The sequence below is a fragment of the Anabrus simplex genome, chromosome 1, assembly GCF_040414725.1.
Source record: "Anabrus simplex isolate iqAnaSimp1 chromosome 1, ASM4041472v1, whole genome shotgun sequence".
NCBI lineage: Eukaryota > Metazoa > Arthropoda > Insecta > Orthoptera > Tettigoniidae > Anabrus > Anabrus simplex.
Genome location: NC_090265.1, coordinates 371,145,166 through 371,171,142, shown reverse-complemented (window position 1 = coordinate 371,171,142; position 25,977 = coordinate 371,145,166). Strand labels below are relative to the sequence as shown.

At 37.4% G+C, this 25,977-nt stretch overlaps 1 protein-coding gene across 1 annotated transcript in view; it reads right to left on the bottom strand.

The window, feature by feature from the left end:
- The window catches only part of mRpL39 (mitochondrial ribosomal protein L39), an 86,166-nt gene that overhangs the window by 8,749 nt on the left and 51,440 nt on the right, over window positions 1-25,977 (bottom strand). The window contains exons 7-8 of the mRNA XM_067143011.2: window positions 9,698-9,769; window positions 4,271-4,318 (exon numbers count right to left, since the gene is read on the bottom strand). Coding sequence (XP_066999112.2) covers window positions 4,271-4,318; window positions 9,698-9,769 — 120 coding nt within the window. The remainder of the gene's footprint in view (window positions 1-4,270; window positions 4,319-9,697; window positions 9,770-25,977) is intronic.

Sequence of the window (25,977 nt, the reverse complement as noted above, 5' to 3'; positions counted from 1 at the left end):
TTTCCATCGCTGGCATGGAATGACAGTAGTAGACAAATAAGCCTGAGTGGAGATTTAAAAGTAGAAAAGATCATAGCATGAAAATAACATTGGGATTCAAGAGGACTGATTGAGACACATGTCTGTTTATCATCTTCTACCGCTTTGCCCGCATCTGTGGGGTCGCAGGTGCGAATCGTCAAACATGCAGATTTGGCCTTGTTTTACGGCCGGATGCTCTTCCTAACACCAACCCTATATGGAGGGAAGTATAATTACTATTACGTGTTTCTGTAGTAGTTGGTAGTGTAGTGTGTTGTCTGAATATGAAGAGGAAAGTGTTGGAACAAACACCCAGTCCCTGGGCCAAAAGAATTAATCAGAAGCGATTAAAATTCCCGACCTGGCTGGGAATTCAACCCGAGACCCTCTAAACTGTGGAAGGTCTCAATGCTGACCATTCAGCCAAGGTGTCAGACAGACACATATTTGTTTATAAGAAGAGGAATTAGGGATTAGAATATTTTACTGAGTGGAAATGTTTGATAAATTTCCTACTTCTTTGAAATCATTTCAGTAAAGATTAGGTAAACAACTGACAGGGAATCTGCCACTTGGTGACAGCCCTAAATACAGAGCAGTGGTGACTGATTGGATGAAGCTGTTTAATTTTTGTTTCCTTACTTTATGTATAAAATTACACAATAAAAAATTAACTTCCCTGACCTTCTGAACTATGAATCATTTACTGTTCATTTAATGATTTATAAGCAGCAGCTATGCTATAAAACTGGGTTTAAGTACATCTCCCATCAACTGTGTTATGTCTGTCCTCAACTGTACTTCACTTTCAACAAACAATAACTGAAGTGTTCATACAACTGGTGGTAAATTTAATTATTTAAGAAGAAATCAGCCTAATTAGAAATTATGTAAAAGAAAAATAAAAGATTGTGAATATGTATATAGAGTGATTGAAAAGGTTGCACAGAAACTGAAGTAACCCATAGAGGGGTCAAAATACAACTATGAATAGGAACGTATAGTCTAGGATGAAAGCTTTCATTAAGGCAAGCCTGGGAATGTCAAAAATTACATAATGGACAATTTGTTAAATTTATTTTTCCAAAATGCTCTACATTCCTACATACCAGTATGACAACAGAGTGCCCGTCTTCATCCAGTCCGGTCACTCATTTCACCGTATTCCTCTACCAGAGCTTAATTTGCTGATATGCCTGTAATGTATGTGGTGGGCAACAGTTCAAACAGCTTTTGTAAACAACATTCAGTGTCCAGTGTCTAACTTCACTGATAATAACTCTTTCACTTGCTGTTTGCATTGTCTACTCTTAATACTCATTTGAACTCTTGATTCCACTGGTAACAACAGACAACTCTATCGATTGATTTCTCATTCCCTTACAATCATTTGAACATCTTACATTGAAGAGAGCACTTGCTATATCACACTTTTCTTCTAGCTCTGAAGACTTTCCTTCCTGTGCTGCTGGGCTGAGCGATTCAGACGGTTGAAGCGCTGGCTTTCTGACCCCAACTTAGCAGGTTCCATCCTGGCTCAGTCTGGTGATATCTGAAGGTGCTCAAATACGTCAGCCTCGTGCCAGTAGATTTATTAGCATGTAAAAGAACTCATGCGGGACTAAAATTCATCAGCACCTCGGCATCTCCAAAAACCATAAAAGTGCAGTTAGCGAGACGTAAAAACTAATAATTTATTAACACACTGTGCTCAGCACATAATACTGAAACATGAAAAATATAAACATCTTGTATGAATCCATAAAAATTATATTGATCGATCAATCAAGAAATCAATCAAAATACAAGAGAAGTATAATTGATCAAGACTCTTAACCCAAGAAGTGCCAAGGATCTCTAAAAGTAGCTCACTGCACTTTCCTGTGGTGCCAGGATTACTGTTTGATATCCTCAGTAAGTGTGTGTTTTCTTGATTATTATGTCATCTGCTGATGAAGCATTCGTACTACATCGATTTGAATGTCTCTATTTCACACTTATCACCACTATTGTTGCTTTCAGTAGTATTTGTTAGAGTTTCATGTCCATACAAATCTCGTATCTAGTAATGGCCATGTGACAGTAGTAAACAAACATGACAGCGTCAAAATCAAAAACATTGCTAACTGAATTGGATATTTTATAAGCTGTTGATGAGGGTAGTGAGTTTAGTGAAATTACTAGTTAAAATGATTCTCAGGACATTGAAAATCTAGGTGAGGCTAGAGGAAGTTTGGATAATTTGTCAGATGATGATACGTCATTGCAGAAAACTGAGGAAATGCACTGTATGTGCGACAACAGAAAAGCGAGGGCAATCCAGACATTGGTATTCAGGATGTAATGTGGGAGTACATAAAACAAGCTGGAATCAAGTAGAGCACTTCTTCAGAGCAAGGGTACACAAAAGGAAGAAAGCCCAGGAAGACGAAGTAGAATCAGAATAAGCTGCAAGGAAAAAGTGAATGTTTCCTTTTTCCACTATTGTGACATGAAGTATTCTAGGAGTGTTAATTACGTACAGATTTTCTTGAAACTTTCAGGGTTATTCTAGCACTGTATGGGGAACATTTTATATATTTCTGCTTTTTTTGTTATGACGACAGTTTTTTGTGCAAATTCACTTTGTATTTTCAAGAAAACAAAAATTCAAAACAACAAAAAGTTTGCTTTCTATAAAGGATCTTTAGTTTCAATATTTTCAGTTTTTATATGTCTTTTTACTGTAAAACCGCTCTTTCTGATCAAAATGGTGCATATGTTGTTGGTTTCTGATAATATTTACCAATTTTATAAAATAATTTCTAAACCACTACAGTTTCAGCATTAACGCATGGCACTACAGAATATAACATTGGCACTTGTAGGGTTATGATATCAACCAGTCTTCCCTACCTGTTAAATAAAAACTACCTTTGATAGAAAAATACCATGTTCTCTTGGCATAATCACTGCCAGGGCATGATTTCTGTCCCCTGATTTTACAGCACATAATTTGGTCTAAAAGGTTTTTCTCTGCATAATCGTTGCTATCATGTGGTCATATTTGCTAAGTAATTTTGAAACCACTGTATGATTCAGCAAATGCTCAGTGCTGTTATTCTCGGGTAACTTTGGGAAATTATAGTATCCATTGCAAGGGTGACTCACGGTTGAATAATGCCAGTTTTCTGACAAGTGCCTAACTACTGTAACTAGACATATTTATGGAGTGAATGTGTATTTTTAAACATGAGTTGTGCTATATATATATATTTTTTTTACAAGTTGCTTTACGTCACACCGATACAGATAGGTCTTACGGCGATGATGGGACAGGAAGGGGCTAGGAGTGCGAAGGAAGCGGCCGTGACCTTAATTAAGGTATAGCCCCAGCATTTGCTTGGCGTGAAAATCGGAAACTACGGAAAATCATTTTCAGGGCTGCCGACAGTGGGGTTTGAACCCACTAGCTCTCGAATACTGGATACTGGCCGCACGTAAGTGACTGAAGCTATCGAGCTCGGTGCTATATGTTTCCTTTGGTTTTGTTGAAATATAAAAAACATACAGCAATCTTCAAATTAATGTCATAGCATATGCTAAATGACACAAAAATTGAGCCGCTATAAGAGTTTTTTGTTTAGGAAAAGTTAATTCTTGCAGACAAGACCCCGAATATCTGAAATACTCTCTCTTCAGTATATCTTCAGTAGATACTCAACATTGACTTGGAAGTTGCTATCACTTTGGCATGTCACCAAGTAATGTCTTCAGGATGTTAAGTTGTACACCAAAACTAAATCTGTCATTCATGGCTTGGACCTAATACTGCAACTTGATTCATAACTGTAACGGCTTCCTTGTCAAATGGTTACTAATGAACATATCTTTGCTTTTTCTCTTATCTTGATTAAGCTTAACTTTTATTACTTCTATCAGGATTTGTTTATAAACTTCTTGACTATCCAGCTTGTCTTCCCAGTCTCTTCCAAAATCACATTTCTATGGTCTCCAGTTTCCAACTGTTCCCCTCTCATTTCTCATGATCATATGTCGTTATACAAAAAAAAAAAAAAAAAACAATGGTTTTAAGAAATATTTTTCTGTTTTTCAAGTTGCATATTTAACACTATATTCTTGTTATTATGGAAGACTTGTTTTACTATTAGTATTCATTTTCTGATCTGTATTAGGCATTTATCTACAGTGCCAAATATACTGCTGCAATAGCTAAAACTAATAAACATAAATTCACACAAGGACTTACCAAATTTTTTGCTCGGTTCTCCAAGATACCATACGCAAAGTGGTTTAGCTAAAAAAAAAAAAAGGAAATATATATATAAATTCAATAGAATTTTCAGCGACACAGAATGAAAGGAACAAAATTAGGAGTAATTTAAGAGAGTGTTTTGCCATAATCAAAAATTTTCTGTTTGAGCTTCAGAGACATGTAGTGTTGCAGGTTTCAATAACTTAACACGTTTCAAGGTGTGGTTTTTTTTTTGTTTTGTTTTTTAATAATATGAAGAATTGGTGAATTGAAAAATAGTTTCCTGCTTATAGCAAATTACTGTAAATATGGATGAAACATGAGTGCCCACTGTTCCTAACAAAACTCCCAAGATAATTAGCCCATAGGGACAAAATAAAAACAGTTTGCAATGTGTCTAGTGCAGAAAGGCAGAAAATAGTCACAGTTGTATGCTCTATGAGCACTAAAAGTATTTTTGTGCCACTTTCCTTGATTTTTCACAGAAAAATGATGAAGAACTTGTTATATAAAGATGCTCCAACAGGCATTTTGCCTCGGATTAGTGACACACAGTACATGAACACAGATCTTTTTCCTGACTGGTTGAAACAATTTGCAATGTACTGTATGTCAAATCCACAGAAGATGACCCAGTTTTATTGATAGCAGACAAACATTTGACTCATTGTTCACTCAATGTAGTTTTATTTTTTATTTTAGTTTCTTTTTTTAACCCTGCCTCTTTGTGCTAGTCGCTACATCCAACTTCTAGATAGGAGATTCTTTGCACCAATGAAGGCCACATAAACAGCTGAAGCAGAGAAGTGGCTAGTCTGAAACCCAGGAAAAGAGATAACATTTTACTAAATTTCAGGCATTTTCAGAGATGCTTACAGTGCCACTGCAAGAGTTCAACTTGCTGAAAGAGCATTTAAAGCAACTGGACTTGAGCTATTTAATCCTGATGTCATAAGTGAAGATAAGTTTGCTCCTCCATTAGTCACTGCCCAAACTTCCAATTAACATCATACAGTTAAACTAGTATCTCTTGAAGCTCAGAAGAACTCTACTCCTAAAAGATTTTCTTTCTTCAGAACAACTTCTAGAACCGGTACAATAAAAGTTAATATTCAGACAATTCTGCCATTTTTACAACACAAGCAGCAAGAAAACAAACACAAAAGATCAATTCAAAACTCATACATCATTACTTCATCCGCATTTATAAGTATTTTAGAAGAGGATGAGAAAGAGAATGTAAAACAAGAAACGGAGAAGGCTAAAGTTAATCCAGCTTTTCTAAAGCAAAAACATCAATCGAGAGAATGAGCAAGGAAACAAAAGATTTACATCAAAGAAAAAATCAACATTTAAAACTTTAAATCCAGTTCGTTCTACAAGTCATACCGAATCATCCACTGAAGCAATGATTTGCCGAGCTTGTAAAGAATCACGTGACAATGACTGGATCCAGGTTGGCATCTATAAAGAATGGTGGCATGAGAGCTGTACCAATTATGAAGATTTCGGACCATTTCTTTGCGGCTACTGTTAATGCACCTTCTTAACCTCACAGATGCGGCATCTTACTCACCTAGTTGGTTAAGAGTATGCAACTGACATGTTTTTCTACAAAGTTTTCAACAGTTTTGTGTTTAAGATGTAAAAAAAAAATTATGTTTTGTTGTTGTTTGAGTCATCAGTCCATAGACTGGTTTGATGCAGCACTCCATGCCACCCTATCCTGTGCTAACCTTTTCCTTTCTACGTAACTATTGCATCCTACATCTGCTCTAATCTGCTTGTCATATTCATACCTTGGTCTACCCCTACCATTCTTACCACCTACACTTCCTTCAAAAACCAACTGAACAAGTCCTGGGTGTCTTAAGATGTGTCCTACCATTCTATCTCTTCTTCTCGTCAAATTTAGCCAAATCGATCTTGTCTCACCAATTCGATTCAGTATCTCTGCTTTCGTGATTCGATCTATCCATCTCACCTTCAGCATTCTTCTGTAACACCACATTTCAAAAGCTTCTATTCTCTTTCTTTCTGAGCTAGTTATCGTCCATGTTTCACTTCTATACAATGCCACGCTTCACACGAAAGTCTTCAAAAACATTTTTCCAATTCCAATAAGAAGTTTACAGTTGAACAACATGTGTCACGAGAAAAACATAAACGTGGTGTGCAGCGACTTGAAGATAAAAGAAACCGTGGCTTACACCAGACACTACTGGGTGAATGTTCAATATTTTCTCCATTTTGTGAGAAACTGTGTACAGCATTTTTATGCGCCGATATTCCACTGAACAAATTGAACCATCCAAAGCTGCGTACATTCTTAGAAGAGGAGACTGGAAAATCTGTACTAGATCCCAGAACATTAAGAAGAACCTATGTAGGAAGATGCTATGACAAAACGTTACAAGAAATAAAGATAAGGGTAGGAGACGGTAACAGGTATGCATAGATGAAACAGACAGTATGGGACGATATATAGCCAACGTTATTGTAGGCGTCCTGGAAGCAGGGAATGCTGGAGAACCATTTCTACTACATTGTGAGCAATTGGACAAAGCTAACTGGTCAACAATTAGCAAACTGTTTGACCAGTCTTTGAGGCTATTGTGGCCCGATGGCATTTGGAATGACAATGTGCTGCTTTTAATAACAGATGCAGCACAATACACGGTAAAGGCTGCAAATTCGTTACAAGTGCTCTTCTCGAAAATGGTGCATGTCACATGCCTAGCCCAAGCGTTACATCGGACTGCGGAAGAGGTACGACATAATTTTCCTGAAGTTGACAAGTTAATTGGGTGCATAAAGAAAGTGTTTTTAAAAGCCCCATCTAGAGTTCTAGCATTCAAAACAGAAGCTCTTGAAATTCCCTTGCCCTTTTCACCTGTTTTGACTAGATGGGGAACGTGGATTGAGGCTTGTTGTTATTACTGCGAGAACTTTGAAGTTGTAAAGAAAGTGGTCGATTCCTTCGACAAAACTGAGGCTGGATCAATAAAAACAGCCCAGGAACTCTTGGCTGACAAAGAAATTGCAGGTAAACTTTCCTACATAAAAACAAATTTTGGATCCCTTCCTAATGCAATAAGTGCTCTAGAAAAATCCCAAGTGCCACTAGTGGAGCAGCTGCAAATTGTGTATTAAGTTGTGAATGATCTGAATTGTGTGTGTGGTAAAGTGGGTGAAGTTGTATCCATGAAATTGAATAAGGTGTTGCAAAAGAACAGTGGGTATAAAACTTTGTGTTCTATTGGCAAAGCATTGTCGGGTGAAAATTTTTCTCTTACTGACTGTGAATTGAATCCGGGAGATATTGCTTGTTTTCAGTATGCACCAATTGTTTCAGTTGAGGTAGAGAGAAGCTTTTCCATGTACAAATCGTTACTTGCAGACAATAGGCAATCGTTTTCATTTCAAAACCTACGCAAAGATTTTATTGTGCATTTCAATTGGAATTTATTGTAAACAGCCACTGAAGTTTGGTTTCTTAAATATTCTCTGTTAATTAAATGACACCTATTTGCTAGGAGAGTATTTGAAGAATATGCCAGATCTAAAATATTTCATTTTTTTTCACAAGGGGTGCAAAGTGATATTTACTTTGTTGTTGTTGTTGTTTGAGTCACCAGTCCACAGACTGGTTTGATACAGCTCTCCATGCCACCCTATCATGTGCTAACATTTTCATTTCTACGTAACTATTGCATCCTACATCTGTTCTAATCTGCTTGTTATATTCATACCTTGGTCTACCCCTACCGTTCTTACCACCTACACTTCCTTCAAAAACCAACTGAACAAGTCCTGGGTGTCTTAAGATGTGTGCTATCATTCTATCTCTTCTTCTCATCAAATTTAGCCAAATCGATCTCCTCTCACCAATTCGATTCAGTATCTCTTCATTCGTGATTCGATCTATCCATCTCACCTTCAGCATTCTTCTGTAACACCATATTTCAAAAGCTTCTATTCTCTTTCTTTCTGAGCTACTTATCGTCCATGTTTCACTTCCATACAATGCCACGCTCCACACGAAAGTCTTCAAAAACATCTTTCTAATTCCGATATCAATGTTTGAAGTGAGCAAATTTCTTTTCTTAAGAAAGCTCTTCCGTGCTTGTGCTAGTCTGCATTTTATGTCCTCCTTACTTCTGCCATCGTTAGTTATTTTACTACCCAAGTAACAATATTCATCTACTTCCTTTAAGACTTCATTTCCTAATCTAATATTTCCTACATCACCTGCCTTCGTTCGACTGCACTCCATTACTTTTGTTTTGGACTTATTTATTTTCATCTTGTACTCCTTACCCAAGACTTCATCCATACCATCCAGCAACTTCTCGAGATCTTCTGCAGTCTCAGATAAAATAACAATATCATCGGCAAATCTCAAGGTTTTGATTTCCTCTCCTTGGACTGTGATTCCCTTTCCAAATTTCTCTTTGATTTCCTTTACTGCCTGTTCTATGTAAGCATTGAAAAGGAGAGGTGACAAACTGCAGCCTTGCCTCACTCCTTTCTGGATTGCTGCTGCTTTTTCAAAGCCCTCGATTCTTATCACTGCAGACTGATTTTTATACAGATTGTAGATAATTCTTCGTTCTCGGTATCTGATCCCTATCATCTTCAGAATCATAAATAGCTTGGTCCAATCAACATTATCGAATGCCTTTTTTAGATCTACGAATGCCATGTACGTGGGCTTGTCCTTCTTGATTCGATCCTCTAAGATCAGACGTAAAGTCAGGATTGCTTCACGTGTTCCTACATTTCTTCTGAAGCCAAATTGATCTTCTCCCAACTCAGCTTCAACTTGTTTTTCCATTCTTCTGTAAATAATACGTGTTAAAATTTTGCCGGCATGAGATACTACTTACTTGTTACTTTGTTAGTAACAAAAATAATTAAAACTAAATGAATTGTCATCCATTAAAATTCTCTCTCAAATCAGCTAATTGTTTCTTAAAGGATTAATAAACAAGTGACTTACGATTAATTTATTGGTCATTTTTTTCAAATTTTGTGTCATTTTAAAACCATGTCATAAATGCATTTTTTATTTTGTATTTTCTTGCTATTTTTTGGTCATTAAATGCCTTGCCCTAGTGATTACATCCTTCCATATAAGGTTGGCACCAGGAAGGGCATCCAGCCATAAAACAGGGCGAAATCCATATGTGTGACACAGTTCGCACCCGCGACCCCACAGTTGTGGGAAAAGCAGTAGTAGAAGAAGAAGCAGACTAGAATGGAAATCAGATGAGTTTCCATATGAACTATTGATAGCATAGAAAGACAAACATAAGTAATGGTTTTTTTTTACCTGCTTATGTTTGTCTTCCTAGACATATGGCATTAATATTAAAAATGAAGCTCTACATTATTGGAAAAATAATGAAGTCAGCATACCAGAAAGCCACGAGGCAAAGCCACACCCTGGAATCGGTACCTCACACCATCAGCAGTTTCAATTCTATGGACCTGAAACAATACATAAAAAATACATCATTCATGAATATACTGTATACAGTACATCTGAAAAACTTTTCTAAAACATCAAAACAAAACAGGACTTACTGACTAAATTAACCCAAAAAAATAACAACTACTGGTAATTTCTTGGTAGTATTACTATGTTAGCCTCCGAATTCCACGGTCGTCAGTTCAACCTGGCAAATGTAGCTGGATTTTTGAAGGGTAGAGAGAAGTCACTTTAGCACTCCATTGTACAATGCCAGAATAAGAGCTCTGCATGACTGAGTATTAATTAAGATGACAGGCTAAATGAAATAGTCTGGCTAAATCAGCAAACCATTAAACATTTCTGTAAAGCAGTATGGTATACTACAATCAAGTGTGGAAGATCCAGCTAAATGTGCGTATGTTTGGTCCTTTCTGCTCTATATCAAATCTGTCCCTACAGGCAATTCCTTTCTTTGCTGTAGAATCGTACCACCAACACCACCAACATAGTCATATTACAACTTTTTATTATAATACTGGGTCCACCTTATTCAATACATAAAAATTGTTGCATAGATGTAATTACAACATATATTTTTTCAGCCAGTACTAGTTTCGACGCCTCACTGCGTCATCATCAGCTGATAGAAGTTTGTAGAAAAACTGACAATCATATAAGTTTATCAACGTCAAATTCATCACAATTTAAAACCATATAAACAACACAAAACTGTGTTAAAAATATACTGTATCTAAGTTCATAATTTCAACTAGTCAAAGACTTGCGAGTCTTAAGCCATAAACTGATAAAAACATATGTAAACTGGTTTGCTCACTTATGATATCAAGTGGATTTAAAAAAGAATATGGTTTTAAATTGTGATGAATTTAATGTTGATAAACTTATATGATTGTCAATTTTTCTACAAACTTCTATCAGCTGATGATGACGCAGGGAGGCGTCGAAACTAGTACCGATTGAAAAAATATATTTTGTAATTACATCTATGCAATAATTTTTATGTATTGAATAAGGTGGACCCAATATTATCATAAAAAGTTGTAATCTTGGTTCAATACAGACAAGCAATGAAATTTATTAATTTAACATGGTCATATGGTATGATGGATTTTTGCTCTGTTTTAATTCCAATTCTGAGTGATAAAATAATTTTGTTTAATTATTATACACTAGTCATCTATATATATAAAATAAGAGTTTTGTCTGTACATTGCTCAGAATTTGAAAAGAATGCCATTTTTGTATCGGTCATGTTCACAATAACAAGAAAATGCATTTTTTACATTTCCGTAATTTCTGTCTGTCTGTCTGTCTGTAGGTATGTACACGCATCACGAGAAAACGGTTGAAGAGAATTTAATGAAAATCGGAATGTAAAGTCGGGTGATGAACCGCTACAATCTAGGCTATAAATTATTTTAATCACGCTGAGTGAAATGGTAGTTTAGGGGAAGACTGAAATTTAATTCTCAAATATTTCTGTTATTAGTGGTCGTGTCTTAATGAAAATCGGTAGACAAAGATAGGAAATAAGTCGCCACAATATAGGCTATACACGCTGAGAATAATGGTAGTTTAGGGGTAGGCCTAAAATTTAATTGTCAAATATTTATTGTATTAGTGGTCTTATCTTCACGAAAATTAGTATGCAAAGTCGGGGAATAGGTCGCTATAATCTAGGCTATCAATAATGTTATTCACACTGAGTGAAATGGTAGTTTAGGGGAAGGGCTGAAATGTAATCTATATACAGAGTGAAGCGAAATTCGCGCACTCGGGCGTCGCAGTGCGACTCCCTACATGCCAGCAATAAAAAATGTCTTTCACAAAAGTTCGTCCTGCGAGTATATCAGGCAGAGAAAGGACGTTGAATAGTGGCAATCTGGCAACACTGTAACCACATGTACGGTAAGTACCTCTGTCAGAATCATGTATCCGTGCTGAGCAGTTGGTGCATTGGATAGGGTTTTGGGTTGGCATGCAGGTGGTAGAGAGTTCGATCCTGGGTTAAGGCGCATTTTTTTGTTTACTAATTTCCATCGGACATTACATACTGTAATACAGTAAGACACCGTACCTTAGGTCTCATGTATCCTACATTTACAACATTTTGTAACGCTGAACACAACAAATACCTTGCTAGGCCTACTGGTAACGTAAGCCCTTACGAAATACAATGGACTTGAACGAGGCAAGAATAACAGTTGCTACTAATCTATGAGATCGTTGGAGGACGGTAGAAAGAAAACAGGTTTCGCATTTAGTATATGAATTTGTGCGAATAATTTCACGCCCACGACGTGGAAAGGACGTCTTTCAAAGCTGACCAAGGGAAACGATTGTTCGTCCATTTGTAGGATCGTAGTATGTAAGTGCAAAGGGTTTCTAGAGGACCCGCTGCAATGGCTGTTGACGATTAAGTTGCCAGATACCATACCACCTGGACTACATTTATGATATAAAAAAAATACGCTTCAACCCAGGATCGACCCCTCGACCTCCTGAATGCTAACCCAAAACTGTAACCACTGCACCAACTGTACAGCACAAAGAATACGTGCTGACAGAGGTAGTTACCCTACATGTGGTTACAGTGTTGCCAGATTGCCACTCTTCAACGCCCTTTTTCTGCCGGATATACTCGAAGGATGAACTTTTGTGAGAGACATTTTTTTATTGCTGGCATGTGAGCAGTCGCGCTGCGACGCCTGAGTGCGCGAATTTCGCTTCACTCTGTATATAAATTAAGAGTTTTGTCTGTACATTGCTTATAATTTGAAAATAATGGTATTTCTGTATCGGTCATGTTCACAATAGCAAGAAAATGCATTTTTTACTTTTCCGTAATTTCTGTCTGTCTGTCTGTACACGCATCACGAGAAAACGATTGAAGAGAATTTAATGAAAATCGGAATGTAAAGTCGGGTGATTAACCGCTACAATCTAGGCTATAAATTATTTTGATCACGCTGAGTGAAATGATAGTTCAGGGGAAGGCCTGAAATGTAATTCTCAAATAAGTTATTTATGTCATTAGTGGTCGTATAGATAAATCTATATATATCAATCTCACAGCTGCGCGCCCCTAACCACACGGCCAACTCGCCTGGTCGTACCGACTGAAATAGCCTGCCTGTATATTGGCGGGAAGTAGCATGCCTATCCTCTGGTTCATACATTTTCTGATATATCTGGTTTGTAACACATTGGTTCATCATAGTATTCGAGCTATTCAATCCCTACTCGGAGGCACTGATTGGAATGAGTAGTGTGCATGTTTAACGGAATAATGACAGAGGAGTGTTCACGGCATTCTGCGACCTGGTGATTCCAGCTTTGGAACTTCGGACTCTTATATCGGCACCGTAGTACTGTTCGTTGAAAGTGAGAAAGTTTGCGGTGTTTCATTTGATCGAGTATTTTATATGATAACATTGCTTTCAATCGCTACATTCCTACTGACGTTTTTGTAATGACCTATGTTGGATTAAGTTAGGAAAACCACCAAGTCAGTCTTTCTGAGAATCCCGTAGCGAAGCACGGGTACATCAGCTAGTTAATTAATATACTTTACAACCCCATGCAAATTATTCAGGACAAGACAATAGCATACACATTAAATACTTTTTTCACTTACCTAATACATACCTTCCATCTTTCCTAATAGCTAGTATGTCTTATATAAGTTGCTTTACATGATTAGACATAGATTCCACAAACTTATGAGTATATATTTTTAAGTTCACCAACATGAAACCACATTTCAGCGTTCAGAGGGTCTCGCGTTTGAATCCTGGTCGGGTCAGGGATTTTAATTGCGTCTGAATAATTCTTCTGGCGTGGGGACTGGGTGTTTGTGTTTGTTCCAATACTTTCCTCTTCATATTCAGACAACACATAACACTATCAACCACCACAGAAACACCCAATAGTGATTACATCCCTCCATAAAGGGTTGGCACCAGGAAGGGCATCTGGCCGTAAAATAGGGCCCAATCAACATATGTGACACAGTTTGCACCTGCGATCCTACAGGTGTGTGGGGAAAGTAAGAAGAAGAAGAAGAAGAAACCACACTCTAACTAGAGACTCTAATCATGCATATTTTTGTTGAACAGTCCAGTTTTGTGCGTCTCTTTTATAAATAGCCCACAAGTTTTCTATTGGATTAAAGGGAGTGACCTAGCCACTCTAAGACATGAATATTGTTCTCACTGAAGAATTTCTTCACTTTCTTTGAAATATACCAAATCTTGCGGAAAAGATCTGTCACCATCTGGAGACCTCTTCTGCAGCTCACCAACAACTCTCCTTTCCAGTATTTGGATGTATCAATCAGAGTCAATCATCCATCAACTGGTACTAAGGGCCCCCAGCACTTCATGTGTGAAACACCCATAAAAAAATCTTCTTCTTGGGTTTTTAACAGTCTGTTGCAAATGTGAAGTTGGTGGCTCATTCTTCACTCGGTGCACATATTAAACCCTATGCCCCTTGCTCATCAGAAAAAATAAATCTCTTCCAGTGTTCCATTGTCCAATGCTGATGACTAAGTGCCTACAAGATTTCCTGCAAATTTCTCCTGTATTATTTATTAATCATGCCCGCCTGGTGGCCATGATTGTTAAGGCGTTGAGGTCTAAATGGTCTAACACCGTGGTTAGCCGGTTTGAGTCCCTCTGGTCGAAAATAATTTCACCATCAGAATGTTGTCCGGAAGGGAAGAGGAGGTGGTGGTATACAATTTCTTATCACTAGACTGCGTGCCAAAAGCCTGGATTAAATTCCAAACCTCTCCGCAGTGCTCATGTGGAGTGAAGGCGTATGCCGCTGTTGATGGTGATTCGTCCGTCGGATGGAGACATTAAGCCTTGAGCATACCCCTTGGTGCTATTCGACAGGAGTAGGCTATGTTCTGGCCCTGGGTTTCATCCTCTCGTTTCGTACTATCATATATCACGTCATCCATTTCATCTCATTTCATTAATATCACCCCAATTTGGCAGGTTCAATCCTGTGGTATTTGAAGGTGCTCAAACAAATCAACCTCCTGTCGGTAGATTTTCTGACACGTAAAAGAACTCCTGCAGGATAAAATTCCGGCACCTCAGTATCTCCAGAAACCGTCAAAAGTAGTTAGTGGGACATAAAACAAATTACATTTCTTTTTCACACTGTTATGCCCAACTGAGGAGCATGCTTGAATTTTTTTAGCTGATGTTTTTGCTTTCTTCTCTTCCCAAAATCTCTTCATCGTCTCACTGAAACTCTTCTTACGTTCTTCTGCCCAGGTTTTATTAGTTCTAGCTTTTGGCTCCGTGAAACAATGATTATTAATCAGTGTTCTGAAAGCAGATCGGTTCTTCACAGTTTCCTGGTTGATGTTGATTTCCTGAAGATCTGATTCTATTTCATTTAGCCAGTTGTTCTTGACTTTCAGTGTGAGGGCAAGATTTAGAATTCTTTTGGTCAGTCTATCATTGTTCATTCTGATAATGTGACCATAGAACTTCAACCTCCTTTTCCTGATAGTGTCTGAGATTTTTTCAGTATGGCAATAAATTTCATGAGATTTCTTTCCCTCTGTGCAGACTGGACCGAATATTTTCTGTAAAAATTTTCTTTCTTGCTATTCTATGTCTTTTATGAGTTATCTACCGACAATGATTAAGGTTTCCGAGGTGTATAATGCTTCAGGTTTTATTACTGTGATTCTCCTGTATTATTTATTAATCATGCCCGCCTGGTGGCCATGATCGTTAAGGCGTTGAGGTCTAAACGGTCTAACAGCATGGTTAGCCGGTTTGAGTCCCTTTGGTCGAAAATAATTTTTAAGGGTTATAAATTTCATGTTGTTGGTCCGTATTGAACTGAGAATAACATATAAGTAAACAACACAGTAAAGGTTTCCGCCTATTTAATACAAAATATATTCACAATATTTTAAAGTTACATGGAACTAGTTTCGACCCATCTAGGGGTCATCATCAGCCACATCAAAGCAGGAGGGAAGAGGAGGTGGTGGTATATGTCTTAGTTTTGTTTTCCGATTTTTTGTTATATGTATTCCACGTGATTCAATATGCTTTCTGTAATTTAGTAATTTTCTCCTTATTTGCTTCATGATTTAATCCAGAAGATTGAATGATTTCTCCAAGGTATTTGAATTTATTTATTTGGGAAATTTGTCCAAATTTAGTCATTATAGCTTGCCCATCTAGAAACTGCGAGGCTCCTTCCATGTACTGGGTTTTTTCATATGATATTTGAAGTCCTGTTTTGGCTGAAATTTCATGTAGGTTTTCGAGGGAATGGATTGCTTCTTGCCCATTATTAGAAAAAACTGACAGGTCATCTGCAAAAGCTAGACACCGCACATGAATTCTGCTTTTCAGTTGTCTACCAAGAGTCATTCCTTTAATTTCCTTTTCCCAGCTTCTGATTACTTTTTCTAGAACACGATTGAACAAGTGAGGTGACAGTCCATCTCCTTGTCGAACCCCTGTGTTGACATCAAAAGGCTCAGATATTTTTCCTAAGAATTTAACTCTGGAAGTAGTGTCAGTTAATGTTTGTCTGATCAGTTCTCTTGTTTTCCTGTCTACTTAAAATTCTTTGAGTACTTTGAAAAGTGTCTGTCAGTCTATGGAGTCATATGTTTTTCTAAAGCCTGCGAAGGTGATAACTATTTGTCTAGTTTTGCGCATTTGTAAGATAGTTTTGAGATTGAGTATTTGTTCTGTGCATGATCTACCCTTTCTGAAACCTGCTTGGTATTCTCCAGTGAGGTGATCTGTTTGTCTTTCAAGTCTTCTCAGTAGAACTCTGGAGAAAATTTTGTAGGTAACTGACACCAAGTAGATACCTCTATAGTTGTTGATGTCAGTTTTATCACCTTTTTTGTGCAGTGGGTGATTTTGTGCACATTTACAATCCTCAGGAATCTTTTCTGTGATCCAGATATTGCTGAGAATAGCATGAAGTTTCGAGGTAAGACTTTTGCCACCAATTTTCCACATTTTGGCAATTATACTGTCCTCACCTGGAGCTTTGTTATTTTTCAGTTCACTGATAATTTGTTTGATTTCTTAAAATGTAGGTGGTTATAAATCTGGATTTGGTGTAGATTTTTCAGAGGTGAGTTGTTCTCCAGGAGATTCGCAGTTTAAAAATTTCTGAAAATGGTTTGCTAACAGTTTGCAATTTTCCTGGTTATTTGTTTCTAGAGTTCCATCCGGACATTTGAAACAAAGGCTTGATGCCTGGTAATTTGATATTTTTTCTCTGAAAGTTCTGTAAAAGTTTTGTGTGTTAATTTTTGTGAATTCCAGTTCAATTTCTGCCAATCTTCTGTGATTATATTTGCACTTCTCACATCTGATGATTTTTGAGGTTTATTTCTGGATCTTAATGAATTCCTGCCATGTTTTTCCAGTTTTATGGGAATTCCAATCTCTCCAGGCTCTTGTTCTAAGTTCTATGGCCTTGTCACAGGATTCATTCCACCATCTGTGTTTGCATTTGCTGGGAGGGATGCCTATACTTTTGGAAGCTTCTACAAAGGATTCTTTGAGTTCTAACCAGTTGGATGGATTTTGGTTGGAGATATTTGCAATAATATTATTATTATTCATTAGTTTTCACTTCCAGCAAGCCAGGTAGGGTGTTTGAAAACACGCATCTTCCAAAGGTGCCTATTCAAAAAATTTGTTGTCCATGACAGATTTCCAATTCCATCCTCTTTCTCCACGTCTTCCCTCAGTTGGTCCATCCATCTTCTTCTTGGTCTTCCAGCTGGTCTTCTACCTGTTATTCTCTTTTCCAAATAAGCACATGGTAACCTTGTGCTATTCATTTGTTTAACATGCCCAAACCATTTAAGTCTAGATGACCTAAGTCTTCGTTCCATCGACTCATTTAGACCTAGGTTAGATCGGATCCCATCATTTTCCACGTGATCAATTCATGCCTAAAGGAGAGCAGTTCTAAGAAATTTCATTTCACAGGCTTGAATCCTACTACAATCCTTTGATGTTGGTGTACAGGTTTGCAGAGAATAAGTAAGGATGGGAATGAAATATGACTTGTACAGGATCATTTTTGTTCTTTGTGGGACCTTCTCATCCCATAGTAGGTGTCTAACGATACTGTAAAAGTTAGAGCCTTTGGTTTCTCTGTTTGTTATTTCTATCTCAGCTCTATTATTACTAGCCATTGCGTTTCTTAAATATCTGAAGTGGTGTACTACTTCAACTTGGTGGTCCTGTATTTTTATGATGCATTCTGTATTATGTCTGCTGATTTTCAATGCTACTGTTTTTGATGGGTTCAATTTCATTCCATAATCATCAAACTTCTTACACCATGCATTCAGATTATTTTGCACTCCCCCCCTCTGTTTCATCCCATATTGCCACATCGTCTGCAAACACCAGAGCCTGAAGATCTTTATAACCTTTTCCTTTTAGTTCCTTTAAAATGGTATCCATAACTGCTATGAATAGAAGAGGTGATAAGGCACTTCCCTGTTGTACTCCTTTGGTTGTATTGAACCATTCAGAGTGACCATCTCCAATACTGACACAGCTTTTGCAATTAGTAGATAGCATTTGCATCTTCAAAATAAGGTACTCCAGTACACCAAGTTTTCTAAGACTTTTCCAAATAGTTGATCTAGGAACATTCTCATACTCCTTTTCAAGGTCCATAAACACAATAATTAGGTCTTTTCCTCTTTCCCAGTGTTTCTCTGTCAACATCCTCAAAGCAAATATCAAATCTGTTGTGCTTCTTCCAGCCCTAAAGCCATGTTGTTCCTCTTCTAGGATAGGCTCTAGTATATCCCTTACTCTGGCCTCAGTGATCTTTTCCATAATTTTAAGGCCATGTGATAGGAGGGTAAATACCTCTGAAATTTTCACTTTTCCTTCTACTCCCTTTCTTAAAGATAGGAACTATCATCCCTTTTGTCCAATCTTCAGGTATTTCGTTATCCTTCCATGTTGTTCTGAGAACTATATACAGCCACTGTATTCCTGGTGGACCAGCAGCTTTAATCATGTCAGCTGTAACTTAATCAGCTCCTGCTTGACTTACCACTTCTCATCTTATGTCCATGTAATTGGGATATCTTCCTCTATTGTTTTCTGTCCTACATCCTCAACAGAGATCTCATTAGGGCCATTTAGGAGCTTGTCAAAATACTGTCCCATTGTATCCCTGATATCTTTCATATTGTGAACTATATTCCCATCTGCTGTCTCCAGAGCTGTAATTGCTTCTTTATCTGATCTTTTACTTTTTACTATTCCATATATCATTTTCATATTCCCTTCTTCCCTTATTCTTCTGTCAGACTTAGCCACATCAAGAGCTTTTTTGGCTTTATTCCTTCACATTATGACTTCTTTCACTTTATCATTCCACTATGGTGTTCTTTTCTCTCTAATTCTGCTTGTTCTTCCACATATTATTATTATTATTATTATTATTATCATCATCATCATCATCATCATCATCATCATCATCATCATCTTGAAAACCCCACTTCAACAAGTTAGATTTGCATCTTGCGACACCTGAGTGCAGTCTGCAGAGTGCTTTCCATGTCACCATATTTCTGTATGCCAAGGAGGAAGTTCCTCGCATGGTGTCATCCATTCTCCAGGACTATCGAGTCTCCCTCACCATTTACAAATTTGGGCTTGGTGTGCTGTCCCTTGAAGAGCCTCTGTTGTTCTGAGGAAACTTTTTCTAGGACCTAGGTGTGGGCATGCTGGCTGGTGGTCACACAGAGGGTGAGCTTCAGATGTGACCGCTTTTTTCTTCTCGCTCCGCTCCTTGCCGCTATCTCCCAATGGATGTCAAGAGGTGCAATTCCAGAAAGACAGTGCAATTTATCCAAAGGCATAGACAGCCTGTGATGATGCTGCAGGTCTCATTCAGTGCACTTGTCTTGTATGGCTAGATCTATACCACACTGGGCACACATACTCAGCAGCAGAATAGCACAGTACAAGTGAAAATATCCTCAGTGTATTGGCTGTACTCGCCCATTTGATGCCTGTCAGTTTCCATACCACACGGTTTTGATTACAAGGTATTAGAATCATTCCATACAGACGGTTTTCACTTTACCAAGGTAAAATTAAGTGTATCCTCCTAATTCAATACATCATATAATTCCATCATTAGATGGAGTGCTGTTTTGAGCTGACAATGTTTGCGTGATCTTAGAGCAGAGCTTCTTAAAGGTGACAGCACAATTCAAACTTACTCCCAAATGCATAAGGTTTGTACAGTATTCCAGAGTGACCCTTTCCCAAGTGATCTGGTGTGATCTAACAGCCTCTCTGTTTTTAATATTAAAAGCACACTCTTTTGTCTTGCAAGGATTCAGTTTCAATTGATTTTCCTTGTAGTAGGTTATTCAGGTTGCCAGAGAGCTTTTGGTCAACTGCAGCTGGCTTGTGCAGTATAGTATGGTCATCTGCGTAGATGAAGCTTTCCATTTCTTCAGGTAGAGGCTGGTCGTTGGTATAGATGTTGAAAAGGGATGGTGCAAGGATATTTTCTTGGGACAACTCCATTCTTCTGGGGTCTCCACCTACTTCTTTTTCTCCTGAAATTCAACAAATCTTCTTTGCCTGGTTTGTGAACAACAATGACCCTAACTTTCTTCCATTTTTGGGGATTTTGCATGATTGAATACAACTGTTCATAAGCTCAGTTAATCAGTGGATTGTTATGGGGCCAAAGTTCAACTCTTGTATTATGTACACCAGATGCTTTGCCATTCTTACATATCCTTATAACTCAGTGAGAGGTAGAGGCAGAATACTACTTTCTTGATTTGGCTGATGATCTATTGTTTTCTTTCCAATCCTAACATAATGAGGTTGTTTACTATTGTTGAAAGAACATGGGAGTTTGCTGTCATGTGTGATGGAGAGCTGTTTGGTTTCAGCCCAGGAAAAGAATGCCTCTCCATTATCACTGTCATGCAAGTAGTCCTCAAACATTACTTTGGCTGATGAAATTGCCTATCACTATAGATGTATTACTTCTGTTAAAGTTCCCTGATGGAGTGAAAGTAAACCTTACAGTGGGCAGCTTGTACACAAAGGTGAATACACAGTTGCCGAGTTCCAGAGATATGATCTTAATATCGTAATCATCTGTATAATGTACACTAGTGACTTCTATTTTAGGATTTACAAAGACAGCACTTCCATATTTTGCATGTGGTCTTTCTGCAATCAACATCATTCTGGGTATATTAAGACGTCTGTGCTGAAAATCTCTACGAGTTTCCTGAATGCATAAGACAAAACATCTCTTTTTATGACACAAGTTTACCTAGCAATTGTTGTTTGACTGATGTATGCCTTCAATATTTACAAAGATAAAGGTCAGGGTTGGTTCTAAAAATTGACGTTTGATTGCACTGCTATTTAAACAGGTGCTTCTGGCACGAGAGACTTGGCCATCAAGGAAATGTCCAAGTCCATTACCCAGGGAAAGCCCAGATGAATGTGATTAATATTCATAACACATTCTATGGGAAGGCTACTCTCATGTTCTCCTGTAAGAAGTGTGTCTTTACAGGTTTGCAGGCTTTCCTTCCAGCTGCCAAAAATCTATGATGAATATTAGAAATATGCATTCGCAACCCAAGTTCACAGTAGTGAGCCAGGGGTGCTTATTCTGAGGAGAAAACATTCATGTTCATGTTTGTGGGTTACTGTAGTCACGTCCTAGTTCGTGAACCATGGGCAATGGCTGAGTGACCTAGTAAGTGGTCCTGAGAGTCGGGATACCAGTTGCTATGGAATGGGAGTGGGCATCTCGGACATATTCTGAGTCACGGCCCTCCTTGTGCTCAGGCAGCTAGGATTATACAATTCACTGGTGGTCCATAACCCGTTAGAGGAGAGATCCTCACTTGGACTATGTGCAAGTAGGGTAGCATCCTGCTTCATGAATTTACCGAGCTCAGAACATTTTAAGCAAGCCTCGGACCTATGGGAGTAATGGAGTCTCACTCCCATTTGACAGGCGAGGGACTCTTTGGAAACAACTTGGCGAACGACATGGAATTCAATGGGGAGCTCTCAATATTAATGGGGCTTACGGAAGAAAGAAGGTAGAACTGGCTGAGTCAGCAAAGAGGATGCATCTGGATGTGCTAGGAGTAAGTGATATTTGGGTAAGGGGAGATAATGAGGAAGAGAGAGGAGATTATAAAGTGTACTTGACGGGTGTTAGAAAGGGAAGGGCAGAGTCTGGGGTAGGACTCTTTATCAGGAATACCATTGCACGCAACATAGTTTCTGTTAGGCACGTAAATGAGCAAATGATGTGGGTAGGTTTGTCAGTTGGAGGAATTAGGACAAGAATTGTGTCCGTGTATTCACCATGTGAGGGTGCAGATGTGGATGTTGACAAGTTTTATGAAACATTGTGTGACATCGTGGTCAGGATCAACAGCAAGGATAGAATAGTGCTAATGGGCGATTTGAATGCGAGAGTTGGGAATAGAACTGAAGGATACGAAAGGGTGATTGGTAAATGTGGGGAAGATATGGAAGCTAATGGGAATGGAAAGCGTTTGCTGGACTTCTGAGCTAGTATGGATTTAGCTGTTACGAATACATTCTTCAAGCATAACGCTATTCACTGCTACACATGGGAGGCTAGGGGTACCAGATCCATAAGAGACTATATCTTAACAGACTTTGAATTCAGGAAATCTGTTAGAAAAGTACAAGTTTTTTTCAGATTTTACGATGATACAGACCACTATCTGATCTGTAGTGAACTAAGTATCTCTAGGCCTAGGGTAGAGAAAGTGAAATCTGTCTGCAAACGAATAAGGGTAGAAAATCTCCAGGATGAGGAAATTAGACAGAAGTACATGGATATGATTAGTGATAAGTTTCGAACAGCAAACAGTAAGCAGGTTCAGGATATAGAAAGTGAATGGGTGGCATACAGGGATGCTGTAGGAGAAACAGCAAGGGAATGTCTAGGAACAACTGTGTGTTAAGATGGGAAAAGGCAAACATCTTGGTGGAAAGATGAAGTGAGAGAGCAGCCTGTAAACGTAAAAAGAAGGCTTATCAGAAATGACTCCAAACAAGGGCCGAGGCAGACAGGGATTTGTACATAGATGAAAGAAACAGAGCGAAACAAATAGTTCTTGAATCCAAAAAGAGGTCTTGGGAAGATATTGGTAATAGCCTGGAAAGGCTAAGTCAAGCAGCAGGGAAACCTTTCTGGACAGTAATAAGGAATCTTAGGAAGGAGGGGGGAAAGGAAATTAACAGTGTTTTGAGTAATTCAGGTGAATTCATAATAGATCCCAGGGAATCACTGGAGAGGTGGAGGGAATATTTTGAACATCTTCTCAATGTACAAGGAAATTAATTCATTAATTCATTCATTCTTTCATTCATTCATTCATTCATTCATTTATTTAGCTTCTATAGACTGTACAATTACATATTTTGTAATATGCCAACAGTATAGGAGTTGTCAAGTGATTTCCTAATACTAACAATAATATATGCACAACAATGAACATTTTGAAAAAGAAGAAAAACAGAAACACCACATACCTCATACGTTAGGACAGCACATCTTAATTTTTTAAAATAATATTAATAACCAATATTTACAAGACAAAATAAAAATATATTGGTGTGGTGTTAATAATGTGAACATAGTCAATGTGACATTAACATATTTTTAAGGCTATATACTAGATTACAAGTTAATAAGTAGTAGCATCATTACCAGCACTTCATCATGTATTCTTCTGTACTGTAGAAGCAGCTACTCAGCAGGAGATTTTTTAAAGCTGTGGTAAATGAACTGACGGGACTAATATCTTTAATCGTATTTGGAAGCTTATTATACAATCTGATTCCAACAGAGTCTACATGTCTCAAGGCAATGGTTTTACTCTTGTGCTCGATAAAAATATTATTCCTTGTTCGCGTCTGGTAATTGTGATTGTCAAAATTCTTTCTGAAGTGATCAATATTTTTTTTCACGTGTAGAATGCATTGCCTGATGTATATACTTGGTACTGGGAGTATCCTTAGTCTCTTAAATAATGGTCTGCAATGATCTAACCTGTTACGTCTCAATATAATTCTGATAGCTCGTTTCTGTATTCGAAAAATAACATCAAGATTTGATTTGTAGCAGCCCCAGAGACCAATAGCATGAGTGATGACTGAATGGAAATATCCAAAATATGCTATTCTAACATATTCTTCACTACAACTATTAGACAAAATCCTTAAGGCAAAACAAACAGAACTCAGAGACTTCACTATTTTTTTAATATGACAATCCCATCTTAATTTTTCATCTATATGGACATCTAAAAATTTTGTGGTCAACGTATTTTCAATTGCATTTGCATTTAATATAAGGTTGTGTTTTTTTGCAGTTTTGTCATGGTAGTTAGATGCCTTGAATTCCATGTATTGGCTCTTTTTAAAGTTCAATGTTAATTTGTTTTTCCTGAACCATGATTCTAACCTAGACAGGACTGTATTTGCTGTAGTTTCTATAGACGTAGGGTCAGGATTATTAATAATTATGTTTGTATCATCAGCATACAGAACTGCTGTTTCTACTTAATTATTGTGAGGAAGATCATTCACATAGATCAAGAAAAGAACAGACCCCAAAATACTACCCTGCAGAATACCTAAGTCTATGCTTTTTACTTGCGAGTGATATGTCTCATAATGCCCTTTACTGTTACAATGTGTAATTTCAACAAACTGGGATCGTTTGTTCAGGTATGATCTAAACCAGTCATTAACAATTCCTCTAACTCCAATCTGATATAATTTGTGCAACAATATTTCATGATCAACAGTATCAAATGCCTTTGAAAGGTCAAGAAATAGTCCTATCACAGTTTCATCATTATCAAGAGCATTTACGACCAACTGTATAAAATGTGATGAAGCACACAAAGTACTTCTGCCAGCTCTGAACCCATGTTGTGCATTATTTAACAAGTTATATTTGATTAAAAATTTAGTAAGCCGATCTTTCATAGCACATTCAAATATTTTTGAAATAACAGTAAGTATTGATATTGGTCTGTAGTTATGTAAATCGTGTAAGTTTCCACTTTTAAAAACATTTACATTTTTGACTTGAAATCCATATACCCTTCGTGATCCATGGCTTTTTTGAAGATTCATTAATTACTGCAAGTTTTTTTGGAAAATGTAATTCAAATTCCGTTAAAAAAATGCTTAAAAAGGTTCTATACTTTTGGTCAATGCTATGACCGAATGTTATTGGAGTCCAGGTCTGAAGTTTAAGGCTTTCAATGAAACTGCCACATGCAGCTGCAGAGAAAAAATGAGTTAATTGTGCTTGTTTTATTTTGGTTGAATGCTTGCTAGCATTCTCAAATTCTAGTTGTAAAATTTGAGCATGATGATCTGATAATCCAAAATTTATATTGGATGCTTGCATTTTAGAACAATGGAAATTAATACAAATGTTGTCTATCGTTGTAGCTGAGGTGGCAGTTACCCGAGTGGGTGTAAAAATTAAGTGTTTTAGATTACAGCTTTGAAGAACATGCAGTAGTTGTGATGTTGATGGAAGGTTTTCTTCAGCAAAATCTATGTTAAAATCACCACAAAGTATTACTTCTGCGCTGCTATTCCTACCGAAAATGTTATGAAGGACTTGATCAAATTTTTCTAAGAAAATCTCCACATCAGCATCCGGTGAACGGTACACGGTTAACAGAATTACCCTTTTACCATAGGGAAGCTTAAATTCCACTGAAGTTAGTTCAAATTCTAATTCAGAATTATGCACTTCAAGATCCTTCCTTTCTTTACATTCAATTCCTGACTTAGCAAAAATACAAACTCCCCCATGCTCTTTATTAACCCAACTGTAATTACTTACCAGATAATAACCTTCAATATTAATGAGTTCAAGTTCATCATTATTACACCAATGTTCATCCAAACAGATAAACATAACATCCTGTATTGAATTTAAAATTACTTGTAATACTAAAATTTTATTTTTAAGACATTGAATGTTCTGATGAAATATTTTGAACCGCCTATTCCCACCCTCCAAGTCATTACCGGTATTTAATTCTGGACCCACATTTTCGATTGAAATGTTATTGGGTCCAGAATCT